Here is an 18,209-nt window from a genome sequence, read left to right as displayed (position 1 = left end):
GTGCGCGATCACGTGCTTAAAATGTGAGTGAAGAGAGAGAGATGTGTGCCAAAACTTTACCTAGAGAGACGTTTATTGAGAGAGAGAGAGAGAGAGAAAGAGAGAGAGAGAGAGAACTGAAATGAGAGAAAGAGAACATATGTACAGTATAAAAAGAGAGAGAGAGAGAGAGAAGAGAGAGAGAGAGGAGAGAACTGAAATGAGAGAAAGAGAACATATGTACAGTATAAAGAGAGAGAGAGAGAGAGAGAGAGAGAGAGAGAGAGAGAACTGAAATGAGAGAAAGAGAACATATGTACAGTATAAAAGAGAGAGAGAGAGAGAGAGAGAACTGAAATGAGAGAAAGAGAACATATGTACAGTATAAAAGAGAGAGAGAGAGAGAGAGAGAGAACTGAAATGAGAGAAAGAGAACATATGTACAGATATAAAAGTGAGAGAGAGAGAGAGAGAGAGAGAGAGAGAGAGAGATTAAAACTGAAATGAGAGAGAGAACATATGTACAGTATAAAAGAGAGAGAGGAGAGAGAGAGAGAGAGAGAGAGAGAAGAGAGGAATAAGAACCTGAAATGTGAGAGAGAACAGATGTAGCCTACAGTAGAGAGAGAGAGAGAGAGAGAGAGAGAGAGAGAGAGACGGCTAACAGGGAGATTGCGTCATGGATGATGCACGTGTTGGTATGGTTGGCTTACAGCTGAAACCAGGGTGTCGAGCGAAGATCCCCCTTCTACAAAAAAAAAAAAATAAAAACACGTCTAGCTTAATTAATATGCTCTACATTGCCTTGCTTTCGCTCCGAGCATTAATATATATGCTCTAAGTGTCTTTTTACATGCTCAGGCATGCTTTCTGTATAGCGATAGGAGCATAGGAGCATTTAATATACTGGGTATAAGCTGTTTACTCAAAGCGTCTTAGGTTACGTAACGCATGAGGAATCAGAGTTGCCAGATAGCGTTTTTTAAATATTTCCAATAGTGTTTTTTAATCATTTATTTCGCTCATAATGATAAATATAAATTAAATATCAAAATTTAAATAAATTATAATTAAATTTAATACATCAGTGTATTATAAAACGATTCAAATAAACGTAATAAAATAAGTATATAACGACGTGTGCAACTTTTACAGATATAGTTGCCATTTACCTCAATAAATTAATCATCACCGCACCCTTATTCAAACAGATAGTCACCGTGAGTAGTGTATTTCTATCTTTATAAACCGCTGAGTCATTACTAGTATCTTAAATCATCTTAAAGTCATTTAAGGGAAATCTTAAGGCAATTTTAAGTCTTTAAGTAAGGAAGATGACTCACAGTACCGGGATTTAAGGAAAAGTAGTCAACCGTCAAGACTACTAGCCAATTAAAAGATAAAAAAGCGACATTTATACAGTTTTAAATAGTTAAAGCAGAGCCTACCTTCATACCTAGCACCACATTTAAGCAAGAAATAGTTTATCCAGTGCTACTTTTAGACCTAACACGACATTTAAGCAAGAAATACTTAAACCAGGAACCTACCTTTAGTCCTAGCACTACATTAAGTAAGAAATACTTAAACCAGAACCTACCTTTAGACCAAGCACTATATTAAGTAAGAAATACTTAAACCAGAACCTACCTTTAGACCTAGCACTACAATTAAGCAAGAAATACTTAAACTAGCGTCTACCTAAGACCTAGCACTACAATTTAGCAAGAAATACTTAAACCAGCTCCTACCTTTAGACCTAGCACTACAATTAAGCAAGAATACTTAAACTAGCGTCTACCTAAGACCTAGCACTACAATTTAGCAAGAAATACTTAACCAGCTCCTACCTTTAGACCTAGCACTACAATTAAGCAAGAAATACTTTAAACCAGCGTCTACCTTTAGACCAAGCACTACATTAAGTAAGAAATACTTAAACCAGCGCCTACCTTTAGACCTAGCACTACATTAAGTAAGAAATACTTAAACCAGAACCTACCTTTAGACCTAGCACTACAATTAAGCAAGAAATACTTAAACCAGCGCCTACTTTTAGACCTAGCACCACCATATCATAAAATCTACCTCAACATATCAGTCCAAAACACAAACAAACACTTTAAAACTCAGTCCAAAACACAAACAAAAACGTTAAAAACTTACCTTCACAGCCTCGACGAGGTAGTACACCAGGAATCCAGCCCGAGCGTCAGTCCAAACACCATCCTGGGACAGTCACCGTATAGACTGGACCAGTCCATGGTCCACGGGCCGGCTTTATAAGAGGGGTTGCGTCACTGGCTATAGAGGCACGTGGTTAGATGACGGCTTGGCTAGATTGGGGCCTTTTGCGCTGGGGGCTGAAAGGTGAAAGTCGTTTTGCTTTGATAAGAGATTTGATTTTTTTATTGTTCATTTATGTTGTTTGTTTTTGTTGTTGTTGTTATTATTATTGGGTGTTGTTGTTGTTGTTGTTATTATTATTATAATTATTTTTATCATTATTATTATTATTATTATTATAATTATCACTATTATTATCATTATTATTATTATTATTATTATAATTATTATTATTATTATTATTATTATTATAATTATTTGTTTATTATTATTATTGTTATTATTATTATTATTATTATAATTATTTGTTTATTATTATTGTTATTGTTGTTGTTGTTATTATAATTATTATTATTATAATTATCAATATTATTATTATTATTATTATAATTATTTGTTTATTATTATTGTTATTGTTGTTATTGTTGTTATTATTATTATTATTATTATTATTATTATTATTATTATAATAATAATAATATAATAATAATGATAATAATAATAATAATAATTATAATTATTATTATTATTATTAATATTATTATTATTATTACTCACTAACCTACAACCCTAGTTGGAAAACCAGGATACCATAAGGCCCAAGAGTTCCAACAGGGAAAATAGCCAGTGAGGAGAGGAAACAAGGAAAAAATGAAATATTCCAAGAAATCTACATTAAAATAAATATCACATATCTAACTATAAAGACTTTAACAAAACAAGAAGAAGAAAATAATATTAAATTATAGTTTAATATCTATGTTCTATAAATAGAAATGATTTTAGAATAATAATTTGAAATGAATATATCATTTTTTTTTTCAACAGAGCTAAGAACTAATTGCTTGAAATACAATTTTTTTTTAACAACACTTAGTTCATAATCTTTAACCCAAGGTTGTAAACAAGTTAAAGTACTTTGAATTATGTCTTATCTATAAGAATGCATATTTCGTAATATATGTTTTTATATAGATTATTATTATCATTTTTTTTTTAAATTCACGTGTTCACTTTGAAGCTTACACGGTATATCCATTTGGAAGGGTCGTGATCTCTCTCTCTCTCTCTCTCTCTCTCTCTCTCTCTCTCTATTTCAGTGAAAATCTATCTCTTATACTGTACTCTCTCTCTCTCTCTCTCTCTCTCTCTCTCTCTCTCTCTCTCTATTTCAGTGAAAATCTATCTCTTTATACTGTACTCTCTCTCTCTCTCTCTCTCTCTCTCTCTCTCTCTCTAGTGTATATATCTCTTTAGACTGCTCATCTCTCTCTCTCTCTCTCTCTGTAACTATACTAAGCTTTACTTATATATACATATGTATTATTATTATTATATTAAATGCTAAGCTACAACTCTAGTTGGAAAAGCAGGATGCTATAAGCCCAGGGGCCCCAACAGGGAAAATAGCCCAGTGAGGAAAGGAAATAAGGAAATAAGGAAAAATAGAACATTTTAGGAATAGTAACAATATTAAAATAAATGTTTCCTATTTAAACTATAAAAACTTTAACAGAACAAGAGGAAGAGAAACTAGATAGAAAAGTGTGCCCAAGTGTACCCTCAAGCAAGAGAACTCTAACCCAAGGCAGTGTAAGACCATGGTACAGAGGCTATGGCACTTACCCAAGAATAGAGAACAATGGTTTGATTTTGAGTGTCCTTCTCCTAGAAGAGCTGCTTACCATAGCTAAAGAGTCTCTTCTACCCTTACCAAGAGGAAAGTAGCCACTGAACAATTACAGTGCAGTAGTTTAACCCCTTGGGTGAAGAAGAATTGTCTAGTAATCACAGTGTTGTCAGGTGTATGAGGACAGAGGAGAATCTGTAAAGGATAGGCCACACTATTCGGTGTCTGTGTAGGCAAAGGGAAAGAACCGTAACCAGAGAGAAGGGTCCTATGTAGTACTGTCTGGCCAGTCAAGGACCCCATAACTCTCCTAGCGGTAGTATCTCAACGGGCGGCTGATGCCCAGGCCAACCTACTACCTATACATACATACTTGTATAACTGTGTGTTTATACATGCAGCGAAGGTTATGTTTTGATAGGCGTGTATCTATATGTTCGTATGTCTGTCTGTGTTTGTAATTCCGTAACTCAAAAACTATTTGACCGAATCTCACCAAATTTAGCCAGATTTTGGGAGCGATTGAGTCAAAGGTCAAGGTCATGAAAAGGTCAATTCTCTCCACCCAAGCTAAGACCAAGGAGGGCCAGGCAATGGCTGCTGATGACTCAGCAGATAGACCTACAGGCTCCCCCAAACGCCCTTATCCCTAGCTCACAAGGATGGTGAAGTTGGCGGCGACCGAAGGAACTAACGAGTTCGAGCGGGATTCGAACCCCAGTCTGGTGTTCACCAGTCAGGGACGTTACCACATCGGCTATGAATCTAGTGCTAAAATGTGCATAATTGAATTGTAATATATAGCATGATATGGGCGAAGGTATGCGCTCACCGAGTGCCCAATCTAGTTATGTATACATATGTGTATATGTAGGATATATACAAAAGTGTATATTTTAATATACTGTATATGTGTATATTGAACATGCGTAAATATTTGAGGATTATGTGTACATATATGCATTCACAGGTACTGTGTATATATTATTTATGTGTATGTGTATATATAACAAGTACATATATATATATATATATATATACACGTGTGTATCTACATGTAGGTTATATGTATATATATGTGTGTATATATACATATATATAAGTATATATATGAATAGAGAGAGAGAGAGAGAGAGAGAGAGAGAGAGAGAGAGAGATAGAGAGAGATTGTACGTGTGTACAGCCATTCTAAAGCATATTAACTAGAAAGAAAAGTATGTTTATATGTCCCAATTAACATCAAAGAAAGATAGTAGCTGTCCATACTGAGATCCAAGGAAAGTTAGCTAAGATCTCTACTAACTTGCTAAGCTACAATCCTAGTTGGAAAAGTAGGATCTTATAAGGCCAGGGGCTCCAACAGGGTAAAATAACCCAGTGAGGAAATGAAAAAAGGAAATAAACTACGAGAGAAGTAATGAACAATTAAGATATATTTTAGACAGTAACTATATTAGAATAGATTATCATAAATGAGTTGTACAAATTTAACAAGAGAAGAGGGAGAGAAATAAGATAGAACAGTGTATCCTCAGGCAAGAGAACTCTAACCCAAGACAGTGGAAGACCATGGTACAGAGGCATACGGAATTACCCATGACTAGGAATAATGGTTTGATTTTGGGGTGTCCTTCTCCTAGAAGAGCTGCTTACCATACCTGAACAGTCTCTTCTCCCTTACAAGAGGAAGGAAACCAATAAACAATTACAGTGTAGTAGTTAACCCCTTGAGAGAAGAATTGTTTGGTAATCTCAGTGTTGTCAGGTGCAAGAAGACAGAGGAGAATGTGGAAAGAATAAGCCAGACTAGTCGGCATATGGGAGGCATAGGAAAAATACGCCCGTAACCAGAGAGAGGGACCCACTTGTACTGCTGTCTGGCCAGTCTAAGGACTCAATAACTCCCTAGCGTTGGTAGTATGTCAATGGGGGACTGTTGCTGGTGCCTGCTACTAACAGCCAAAATAATATAGCACAGGTCACCTTTAAAGGTTTAAAGGTCACTCATGATGGCAGAGGCAAGGGATGGTGACTCGCCCCATCAAGCTGGACAATGCCATAGAGACTGACCATATATATGATCAGCGCCCAAGCCGCCTCTCCACCCAAGCTAGGTAATGGTTGCTGGTGACTCAACAGACAGACGTATAGACTCCCCCATCTTTAGCTCACAAGAATGGTGAGGTTGGAGCGACCAAAGGAACTAACGAGTTGAGCGTGATTCAAATTCCAGTCTGGCAATCACTAGACAAGGATGCAACCGCCAAGCTGGCACAAGCAACGCGGAAGAAAGGTAGGAGAATCACCCGCTCAATAGGAAGACGAACCAAACTGCATAAAATATTCATTCAATCAGGACAAAATCATTACGTCAAATACACATCAATACCGCTTGACATTTGCCAGTCCCTCAAGAATGAATAGAGCTATCATAGCAGCAGTCCATCGTGCCTTTTAATCTGTTGACCCTTGCACGCGCCTTTTTCAACTTGGGTTGGCTCACCAGTTGACTGACTACCAAGTACTCAAACCCTTTTACCCCCATGGACGTACCGGTACGTTCTTGCAAAAAAAAAATTTTATTTTGATTTTTTTTTGCATATTTTTGATGTTTTTTTTGAGAAACTTCAGCTTTTTCAAGAGAATGAGACCAACCTGACCTCTCTATGACAAAAATTAAGGCTGTTAGAGTAATTTAAAAAAAATGTGCTGCAAAATGTGCTTGAAAAAAATTAATCCCTGGGGGTTAAGGTTGGAATTTCCAAATAGCCTGGGGGTAAAAGGGTTAATTGGATGCCCTAGATGAAAAGTGACAAAATTGAGTTATATTTACTGTTCAATGAGGTTCATAGAAATAAGGGAATCTTATGAAGAATGTCTATCGAATGTTATTAGAATTTACGCGAAAGCATGACTGACCAGGATGTGTAAGGTATGCCTGAATAATGGAAAATCAGGGTGTTCATGGAATGAGTGAAAGGAATGATGATTCTTTTAACAAGAAATTTAAAGTTTAAAGGCCGCTCATGAATGGCAGAGGCAAGGGACAGTGACGTTGCCCTATCAAGCAGGACAATGCCCCTAGAGACTGTCCATATATACATATGATCAACAAACAGCCCTCTCTCCACCCAAGCTAGGACCAAGGAGGGTCAGGCAATGGCTGCTGATGGACTGAGCAGATAGACCTATAGGCTCCCCCAAATCTTTCCCATCTTTAGCTCACGAGGATGGTGAGATTGCAGGGACCAAAGAAACTAACGCGTTTGAGCGGGACTCGAACCTAGTCAGGGACGTTACCACATCCGCCACCATAAGCGATGTATAGCGCAATAGCAGTTTATCAGTGTAGAGGAAAAAGTGCATAGCAGAGTCTAGGTTGAGAGAGCATGAGATAGAACAGAAGTAATGGTAATGCAGAGCAGCGTGCAAAGTAATGCTGATCAAATTTTCAAGACAGAGGCTCAGTGAAGCGTAGGTGCAAGGGGAGGTATTGAAACTTGTGTACGCGCCATAGGCAGTCACGCACTTGAATAATCTTTATTATCAACTGAGAATATATATTAAAAACACCCATAATCTCGATATAAGTAAAGCATTTGGCTTGTATAATACTTGAATGTGACGGAAGAGTAACTAGCTTGGTGCGAAATTAGATTCTTCTGAAGCATGCAGCTATCGTTGAGCCAACTCCCCGATATGGAAGCGACGCGCCTTGCGTTGGAATGTGAATGAAAGGTGGAAGGTTGTTGCTATTAAGGCAAAATGCTGTGATGCATTAAATGAATGAAAAACAAGGGGGTTGAGAGTGCATGCAAACTAATGCAGTGTTTGTTACGGGGCTCGACTCGTTGTTGATGAGTCATTTGTGAAAGTGTATCGAGCTGTAATATATATATATATATATATATATATATATATATATATATATATATATGTGTGTGTGTATATATATATATATATATGTGTGTGTGTGTATATATATATATATATATATACACTTCTACCTTTACCTTACATAACCAACCATATCGAAAAACCTCCAAATTGTCGAAACAATCCTTTTTAAAACCTTTCAAAATCCTTCACCCATTAAAAAAACATTTATATTTTCCATTTAAGTATAGCAATTTTGACGATTTTCACCAAAAATTTCTACATTACACCAAAACACGAATATATATCTGTCCCAATTTTTAACCACTCACTCTGTATGTTCCCTGTCACATATAGAACCACCACCACGGAGAGATAATGAGCGAGAACTGAATAATAAGGGAGAAATGAAATAAAATAAATAACTTTTTTCAATAAGAGAATAAGAATGTTGTTGTTGAAGCGAACGCTTGAGTATGACTGCTCTACAGTCTCGTAAGAATTTCTGGCGAGAAGTATGTCATTGATTTTGGGAAGGCCTGGTGGAATTTATTTAGTTTATTCTATTAATGTATTCTATTTATTAGTCTATTCTAATGCCATGGGTTTTATTATATATATTATATAGTGTAGGACTATCCCAATCGGTTTTTTGATATATTTGAAACAGTTAGTTTGGAAAATACTTTAGACTTGCCTCGTGAAATATATATTTTCAACGTTTTCAAACATAATAAAGATATTTTTTTCGATATATATACAAACCTATATACCTATAGATTAATATAGAAAAGGAAAATATTGTTTATTATACGTATTTGCGGGAAAATAAAGTAATATTTACATATTTTTCTTACGCCTGGCAGCGCTTGGTGCCGGCTCTCTTGGGTAGGGTATGGTAGGGAAGGTCTTCACCCGGGGAGGACCTGCTGTGACGTCATATACCGCAACGTTAGTTCTGAAAGATCGATGTTAGATGGAAGTTGGCCCGGTGAGGCCCGGTCACGTGATTAGCCTACTCTTTCATTTAAGAAAACAATGATAATAATAATAAGAGTAATATATAAAGCTTTAGATACCATATATAAGGGATAATATACTTTTAATTACTATTTGTACATCTTTCCATTGGGCTAGGGTGAATTATACACTAGTGGAGTCAATAGCGCCATGAGCCTAAATTATGATTCAGGTACAACTCAGGTCGGCTCATGAACAGCCCTTCACAAGACCTGCGCGCCAGCCTTCTGCTAGTGGTAGGCCTACCGTGGCATAGTAGCTCTCCTGATGGTGTTCTTCATTTCTTCATGGCAACACTAAGGATATTAAAACCACTTAACTTGTTTCAAATTGATTTTATAGGCCTACATCACAGAGAATTTGTCACTCCACTTTGAGATCCAGCGTTACGCGAGCTTTTGTAGATAGTCGCAGCGACTCCTGTGGATTTAGAGCTTTGGGTCTTTGAAGAACTCATTGGAAACGCAAACACACACATATGAAAGCCAGCAAATATGTACTCAAACAACTTCTTAATGATAGTTCATTTAATTAATTAACCAGTTATCTTGCTCCCAGGCACGCTTGAACACATCACTCCACAGTCTGTTCGATCATTGTAGACCTATCGTGAAAAATATGGCTGAATGACAACCGGGAAAGTTGAGCGTTCACTGTCCTCTTCAACTTCAGGTCGATCCCTGTGCAAACTGATTTCCTTCAGCCCTAATCTTTTCGATCTTATCCAAGTTCGAGTAGACGGTACGCAAGTACTGGTTGAGGAGCCGGTCTCCGTACGAGGTCCAGTACGGAAAGAGCCCCTCGAGGAATCCGACGTGGCCACCGCGCGATGTCACGAGTAAGGCCACATGGCTGGATTGATTGGCTCTGTCTACGGGGATTCCTGAAAACAAAGGAATTATATTCAATCTTATCATCATTACCATCCTTTATTATATATCACAATTCTTATGGAAATAGCTTCAAGACCAGGTACTTGACTAGCAGACAGGAGAAGAATGCAACACATGAGTGATTAGGGAAGCAGAAGTTTTAGGAATAAAGAGGAATAATATGTACATGGATGACTGGTATGTGAACTCAAGTAATCAGGTATTGATGGTAAGCATCTCCTCCAGTTGGGCTTTCTATGTGGGCGTAATTGCGAGTTGGTCATTCGCAACGCCCACCGTGGGTACCGTCTTTACTAAAGTGTATGAGTGAATTCTCATTTAATCCCAACAAACAAAATCATGATGTTGTCGGAGTCAGTGTAAAAAGTGCAGTTTAATTTCACATTCAGTTACAGATGAAAAACATTGATTTGGAGGAAAATTAGTGGAAAATTGGTTGCCACAATAAAAGACAAGGTCAAATTGCCGAAGATGTACCAAGCACTTATATGAGTGACATGGATGATTGCCAGAGGAGTTCATATTTAAGCTCTTTGGCTATCTGTGGATGAAGCAGTATGAGGATCGCAATGGTAGAGCTGTCCCCCCAAAAAAAAAAAAAATCAGTGGAATGATGGAAGGGTAGTCAGAAGGACCAACAAGGAAAAACAGGAAGGAGAAGACCAGGATACATACCTTTCTCGGGCAGGAAAGGGTCATCGGCAGCTGTCAAGCAGAGGAAAGGAACCCTGATTTTGTGCAGCTGGTCGTCCAAGGAAGCTGCCTTGTAGTACTCCTCGGCGCTGAGGAACCCAAAGTTGAGGGACGTGAACCTCTCGTCGAAATCTCTCAGCGTTTTGCTCTGCAAATAAATGAATAGATAGATAAATATATTCTATTATACAGTCAATATACTAGATATAGCAAAGGCCAACTACAGTGGTATATTTGGTCTTTCTATCATTAGAATCCAGAGGTTAGAACACTCAAAGACTTTGGCTATTTCAGACAGAATTAGGTATAGTCTGGGAACACTCGTACTTCTGCTGACTGGGACAGTGAATAGGGCTCCTGGCTATATCAACTGCAGTAGGTTAGAACCAGGTTGATGGAGAAGACATTCCTTTCACACTCATTCCATAAGAACTTGGAAAAGTCACTCAATGTCCTTCATATGGGGGTTCTTGATAGGCCTGTGTCATTGACTTTCAGGTCAAGATTATTTTATATTTGGAAATCCTCTAAACTATGACCTTGACATACAGGTCATTGCATTGTATACTGGATTCAAATAATGTGATGCATGAGTTTGCACTTACCAGAAATGAACATGAGAGGAATTTGGTTGTTACTCTTACTGTTACTATTATTGCTACGCCTATAACTGACTAGCAACAGTCCATCTTACTTTCATGAGGTGGTCGTACTTCCAGGGGTAGCAGTCCCCCTCCAGCTGTGTCTTGAAGGAGTAGAAGAGTCTCGTTAGCGCTCCGGTAAGCGTCTTGTTGATGACAAGGTTGAGGACTGGTGTCTCTAGGCTCTCCATGGCCACGAAGAGGTTCCACGGTACGGAGAACACGATAGCGGCCGCTAGGTACCTGGAGGCTGCCTCTCCCTGCTTGACTAGGTAGTTACCCAACACCATCCTGGAATGACGGCAGAGGCTAGCGAAAGATTAGATAGTATATCATCATCAATCTTAATTTTGTTTTTGTCATAGAAAGTGGATAATGGGGAAGGGTGGGCTGTGGCACCCTAGCAATACCAGCCAAACTCAGCTGAAACCTTCGCCAGGGTTGGAGGAGCGGAGAGAGGAAAGGTCCCCTTTTGCTCCTTTGTTTGATGTCGGCTACCCGCCAAAATTTGGGAAGTGCCTTGGTAAATAGATAGATAGTAACGAAAGTCTTACCCTCCAAGTGATGTTCCGTTGGCCACGATGGGAGCCTCTGGGTAACAGGAGCGGATGTGCTCAAGGGCCTCTTCCAAGTCGTCGCTGTTGGCTCCGCAGAACGTCCTGGGGGTCTGGGGTGGGAAGAGTGCAAGATATTGAATCCTCTCAAGAGATTGTCACCTACCGTATACCTTAGCTGGATCGCTGTGACCTATACTAATGGGATATCCTCTTATCCTATTTCACCACTAATTAATCTGACTCACTCTTACATCACTGTAATTTTCCATGCTATGAACACATTAGCAATCGGGCGTTTATGTATCTTTCAGAATCTCAGGGTAAGGTATAATCGTTCTGCATAATTATGCTTATATAGAAACCGATAGTGAAGAGAGCTGGCCTTAACGTGAAGCTCATTTCCCACAGATTATTGTAACTCAAAAAACTAGTATATGGATGTTTTTCATTTAAATAAGCATACTTTTTTAGTGCTTGTAATTGATAGTATTATGCCATTTCCTTTTAGTTCATAATGAATAAAATCTAATTATTGATAGATTAGGCTAGAGAAGGGCAGATGTAGAGAGAGACAACACGAACCTTGAGCTCCGTCTTTCCCATGCCACGGTGGTTGAAGACGACCCCGCAGAAATCGAGATTCTTCAGGTTGTGGAAGTAACACTTGACGTATTCTGTCTGGGACGACCCCGTGAGACCAGGAAGGACTAAGAGGATTGGCTGGTTTTTCCTCTTTGGCTTGGAGATCCAGTCCAAGGACAGTATGCCCCCATCCTTCAGCGAGAGCGTCTCTCTGGAAATAACGAGTTGATATTAATGCAGAGCACTCTCGGTACGAGAAGGTGGTTAGAATTGTAAACATTGCTGGCGAAAAGTAGACTTATGGGACTGAAGATATGTATGGTTATGAAAATGGCTGCTGATGACTGCAGGTAGATATGCAAGGTCCTGTCAAACACCTCATCCCTAGCTCATAGTTACAGTGAGGTTGTATCCGAGACAAAATCTATTAATGCCTATGCTGAACTTATTAAGACTGTAATGACCTATAAAGAGGAGATAGAATAACTTACAAACTAATTATTAATGCAATTGATTCTGAGCTTATGAGTGCACCGTTAATCACAGACCTCTACATTATGGCATCTATGGGATGCATTATGACCTGAAGAAATGACCGAAGCTTCAAAGAATTGCTTATCGTGGTCGTGATTACTTCCTTCACGGCTTGGCAGATGGTGGCAGGGTGCTTTGTGACAATAATATCTTATATTCATTTATTGCTTATGACACATTCTAGTATAGACCTCATTCGATAGAGCTACACTTTCTGAATATAAATTTTGAGACAACTATAATGTTTGCTCCAAATTATCACAGCACAAAACCTGTCGTGAGGTTTGAGACACGTACTGTGTGATACTTGGCTGTGCGTATTTTTCTTAGTGTTGATAACAATATTAATATCATCCTTATTGGTCACGGACCGTCCAAGGGGGGAGACGATTATTCCTGGGTGGCAGTTGCCTCTTGCTAGCCAGCGTGTTTGGTGGGATTAATGAGTCAGTTTCTCGCTGGAGATAATCCATATTTCGGCCTCCGGCAATCTCAGTCCTGTTAAGGTCGTGATTGCCTGAACTATTGTTGCCGATGGACCAAGCACGCTGACTTGCCGGAGGCAGCTACCACCCAGCAATAATCGTCTCCCCCCGCGGGCGGTCCCTGACCAATAGGGATGGAATGTCAAAGTAGGACTCCGCATAGACCAAGCACGCTGGTTAGCCAAAGACAACTACCACCCAGGAATAATCGTCTCCGCCCTCGGGCAGTCCGTGACCAATAGGGATGGAATATCAAAGTAGGACTACGTATATAATATTAATATCAATTATAATTCACCCTTCTACACAATGCTCTCGTGTCAAATCTGAAGTTTCTGCAATTTTATGACTAAAGATATAGAGTATAACTGACCTTTGGTAGCACACCTTGGGCAATCTGGGCCGGACAGCGTGAGCAAAGATGGTCTGCAGCCTCCCGTCCACGCACCAAAGGGTGGGCCAAAATCGCTCTTGAATGACGGGGATGTTTTCGGTCAGAAAGTCCCTCCACGGTCCTTCCCTGCACGCCAGCAGAGGTTTCTGTGGAAAGAGGCGGGAGATTCGGATTAAGGAAATGCTGTGATAACAAACAACTCTGGATGATGGAACTTTCCTGAAGAGTAAAGTCTATTTGTTGCCCAGATAACAGAAAGTGTGATTATCGCAACCTGGATAACACGCTTCAGATAACTATAGATAAGTATCGTACAGTCTCCTCTATTTAATAAAGAGCAAATACGTCTGGCTATGTATGGGTTCTCTGACTGGCCAGACAGTACTACATTGGATCCTTCTCTCTGGTTATGGTTCAATTTCCCTTTGCCTACTCATACACCGAATAGTCTGGCCTATTCTTTACAGATTCTCCTCTGTCCTCATACACCTGACAACACTGAGATTACCAAACAATTCTTCGTCACCCAAGGGATTAACTACTGCACTGTAATTGTTCAATGGCTACTTTCCTCTTGGTAAGGGTAGAAGAGACTCTCTAGCTATGGTAAGCAGCTCTTTTAGAAGAAGGACACTCCAAAATCAAACCATTGTCCTATAGTCTTGGGTAGTGCCATATCCTCTGTACCATGGTCTTCCACTGTCTTGGGTTGGAGTTCTCTTGCTTGAGGGTACACACGGGCACACTTTTATATTTAATTTATGTTCCTCTTGTTTTGTGAAAGTTTTTACAGTTTATATAGGAAATATTTATTTTAATGTTGTTACTGTTCTTGAAATATTTTATTTTTCCTTGTTACCTTTCCTCATTGGGCTATTTTCCCTGTTGGAGCCCCTGGGCTTATAATCCTGCTTTTCCAACTAGAGTTGTAGCTTAGCAAGTAATAATGATAATAATAATAATAATAATAATAATAAATATATTTCTTTCCTGTCACGCTCAGCGGCATTGCCAGACGTATCACTACCCGGTCTCTCCCCGTCCCTCAGGTATATATAATAAAGAGCTACATGTCTGGCTATGTATATAAATATATGTATTTCTTTCCTGTCACGCTCATCGGTTTCTCCCTGTCCCTTCGAGTAGTCATACCCTGGTGAGAGAGGGGTATGATTACAATCTCCCACAAATTGCCTAAACTGCCGTGTTGTATTAGGAAAGGGGGGAGGGGGTGTGGGAATTGTTGAATCTGTGTGTGTGCGTGTATGTGTATGTCTATGTAAATATTTACCTGGTATTTTTTGACGGGTGGAGTACAATAGTCTCAGATGATGACTGTATAATCAGAACTGTATTTAGGCATATATGTATGGTGGTGATAATAATAATAATAATAATAATAATAATAATAATAATAATAATAATAATAACTACAAGATATTTCAATTTACTGGGACATCATAATGCTATATAGCCCACTTACTTCAAAAGCTCAAACTTGCATCAAATATTTATATGTTGAACAGGCTGACATAAGTCTCTTATTATTGTTTATATATAAAAGATCAATTTTAATGTTGTTATTGTTCTTAAAATATTCTAAGTGTTCATTACTTTTTATATATATTTCCTTATCTCTTTTCCTCACTGGGCTATTTTCCTTCAGTAAACACAGAAGAAAGAAAAATAGCATACAATGTCTATCAGTTTTTAAGTGGGAAAAGGCTGAAACTGTTAAATTTGGAATATTCTAATTTTAAGTGTCCATTACTTTTTATATATATTTCCTTATCTCTTTTCCTCACTGGGCTATTTTTCCTTCGGCATTCTCTGTCTCGCACAATAGCCTTCGGTAAACACAGAAGAAAGAAAAATGGAAAATGGGAGAAGGATAATGAAACTTAAATTTGTAATTGACCAAGCAATCAAACGTGTCGCAAATGCGACCAACATATCAAAAAACGACTTTGTTTCAGATTTGCAAGGAAAATTGGGGTCGAAGGCTTTTAAGCACACTGATAACATAAAGGATGACATGAAGAATTTCTGTATTAACTAATTCATTGAATCTTTTGTGATAGAACTAACTTTATTTGACGAAGAGTCACCATAACCACTTTTGCTAATTGAACCTTTGTCGTACAAAATTTTGTCCATTAATTAAATAAATTCTAAAACAATACAATCACCAATGTAAATCTACTATATTAAACTTAGTTGATTAAATGTAAAGAATCCTGTCTTTTAATAATAAGAATTGAGAAATGAATTTGATATGAAAATTAAGTTTCAACTTTGTTCTCACCACGATGTTGAAAACCAAAACAGTGAAGGAAACAATTTGAAGGAAGTATCAAATTAAAGGATTATATTCCTAGACCGTTCAAATCTGGGTGAATGACTTATTAGCTGACCCTTTCTCCTCCATAGATTAAAGCGGTCAAACCTCATTAGACACATGCCAGGAAAGGTCAATTTTTGGTGACCGGTGAATGTTTTTGTTTTGACTTTCAATACAATATATACATACGTATGTATATGTATATACTTATATATAGATAAGTCTTATAAAACATATAATTTTGCTTATGTATTTATATGGATAAGGGTACCATTATTAATCAAGAAATTGTATTGAAAGCCAAAAAAAAAAAAAAAAAAAAAATTCGAGTCAGAAATGCCCCCTTTTTTGCAGGTGTCTAACTAGATTTGATCTCAGCCCAGGAAACACCTGGTTCCAGGGCAGGTAGCTGGTATGGGAGCGTCTTTGTTCAACAAGTCTCTATTTGTATGTTAGCACGTTTACTTTCCCTATAAAATGTAAAGAAACCTCGTTCAATAAATCAGTCCTCTGAAGAAGTATCACGAAATTAGTCAGGACTTAATGTTATAGTTCATATTTTCATTTTCCCTGTGGTTCTTTTTTGCATCTGAGCATCACGTTTCATTGTGATTATATATATATATATATATATATATATATATAGTATATATATATATATATATATATATATATATATATTTTTTTTTTTAAATAAGCCATATATTTTTGATACATTAATGTCTGGATTCTTTTAACAACCTTGGGATCAGAGCCCTAGGCGAAATCACACAAAGACAGGAGCTTGTGACTGGCCGGGAGTCGAACCCTGGTCCGGCAACTTGCAAACTTGTATGTGTATATATATATATATATATATATATATATATATATATATATATATATATATAAGCCATAAATTTTTGATACATTAATATCTGGATTCTCTTAACGACCTCGGGTTCAGAACCCCAGGCGAAATCACACAAAGACAGGAGGTTGTGACTGGCCGGGAGTCGAACCCTGGTCCGGCAAACTTGTATATATATGTATATATATATATATATATATATATATAGCAAGAGATTTTCTCATTATTATATATGGAAGATATATGTGTGTCTGTGTGTGTAGTTACTACTGAATGTAGAATGAAAACTCCCATATCATACAGTTTAATATTCACCAACAGCTGTTTCAGCCATCAACTAGGGTTCTTCCTCAGGGTTGCAGTCATTGCACAATGGGATTATCTCTGATGTGAATATTAATGTCCTGGTTAGTCAATGAATTATTTATTTGTGGTCAAAGGATTTTTTTTAATTAGTCTGACCATCCTTTACATTCAGATCTTCCTATGCCATACTTTACATGATACTGCATATTGAGTTAATTCTAAGTCTTAGAGTTTTTTTCATAAGGCTTTACATTAGACTATATTCCAGAAGCTTAATTTTTGAGACTGGCCAAAATTTTGGAATGCTATTTGATTTTCTAAATTGAGTTGTTATATCAGTGAAATTTTATTTAAGAAGAGATTGTGGACAATTTTGGAATGTTATTGTTTGATTTCCTAAACTGAATTATTATATCAGTGAAACTTTTTTTTTTTTTTTCTTTTTTTTTAAGAAGTTCAAACATATTTCAATTTTTTTTTCTTTTTTTCTTTTAGAAGTTCAAACATATTTCAAATACCTTTCAGTTGAACAGGTTGAACAGTCTCATTTCATAGTTAACATGCTTCTTATTCATTTATTATTGTTTATTTTCTTATTTTCTTCACAGTGGATAACCAACCTGCTAGCTAAAGAATACGAAACAATTTTCAAACTGTAGACTTTACATAACAGACACAAATAATGGCATATTTCAAATTATCTTTCCAACCGAATAAAAAATTCGAGACGGGTAAAAAGAACAGCTAAAAAAAAAGAAGAAAAATACTACAGGGCTACATACTGACTAGAGGCCTACAGGGCTAGGCTATTAGCCAAACAATTTTCAAACTGCAGATACAAATAATGGTATATTTCAAATTATATTTCCAACTGAATAAAAAATTCGAGACGGGTAAAAAAAGCTGCTAATAAAAAAAAAAGAAGAAAAAATATATTACAGGGCTACATACTGACTAGAGTCCTACAGGGCTAGGCTATTAGCCAAATCATCCTGTTTCGTCTGCAACACGGGGCTAATATATCATTAGGAATTTTGCCAGCCACGCTACTCCAATACCGTACCTGAAGGAGTGTCCAAGGT

At 37.5% G+C, this 18,209-nt stretch overlaps 1 protein-coding gene across 1 annotated transcript in view; it reads right to left on the bottom strand.

Annotated features, from left to right (window-relative positions):
- Positions 1-9,278: 9,278 nt before the first annotated feature.
- LOC137619300 (protein ABHD1-like) overlaps positions 9,279-18,209 on the bottom strand; it is an 11,435-nt gene continuing 2,504 nt past the window's right edge. The window contains exons 2-7 of the mRNA XM_068349460.1: positions 13,610-13,776; positions 12,218-12,428; positions 11,633-11,745; positions 11,132-11,369; positions 10,420-10,585; positions 9,279-9,734 (exon numbers count right to left, since the gene is read on the bottom strand). Of these exons, the coding sequence (XP_068205561.1) occupies positions 9,520-9,734; positions 10,420-10,585; positions 11,132-11,369; positions 11,633-11,745; positions 12,218-12,428; positions 13,610-13,776 (1,110 nt within the window). The 3' untranslated portion in view covers positions 9,279-9,519. The remainder of the gene's footprint in view (positions 9,735-10,419; positions 10,586-11,131; positions 11,370-11,632; positions 11,746-12,217; positions 12,429-13,609; positions 13,777-18,209) is intronic.

Source organism: Palaemon carinicauda, chromosome 25 (genome assembly GCF_036898095.1).
Source record: "Palaemon carinicauda isolate YSFRI2023 chromosome 25, ASM3689809v2, whole genome shotgun sequence".
In the NCBI taxonomy this organism is placed as follows: Eukaryota; Metazoa; Arthropoda; class Malacostraca; order Decapoda; family Palaemonidae; genus Palaemon; species Palaemon carinicauda.
Note: the sequence above shows the minus strand (reverse complement) of the source record. Positions and strands in the feature narration are given on the sequence as shown.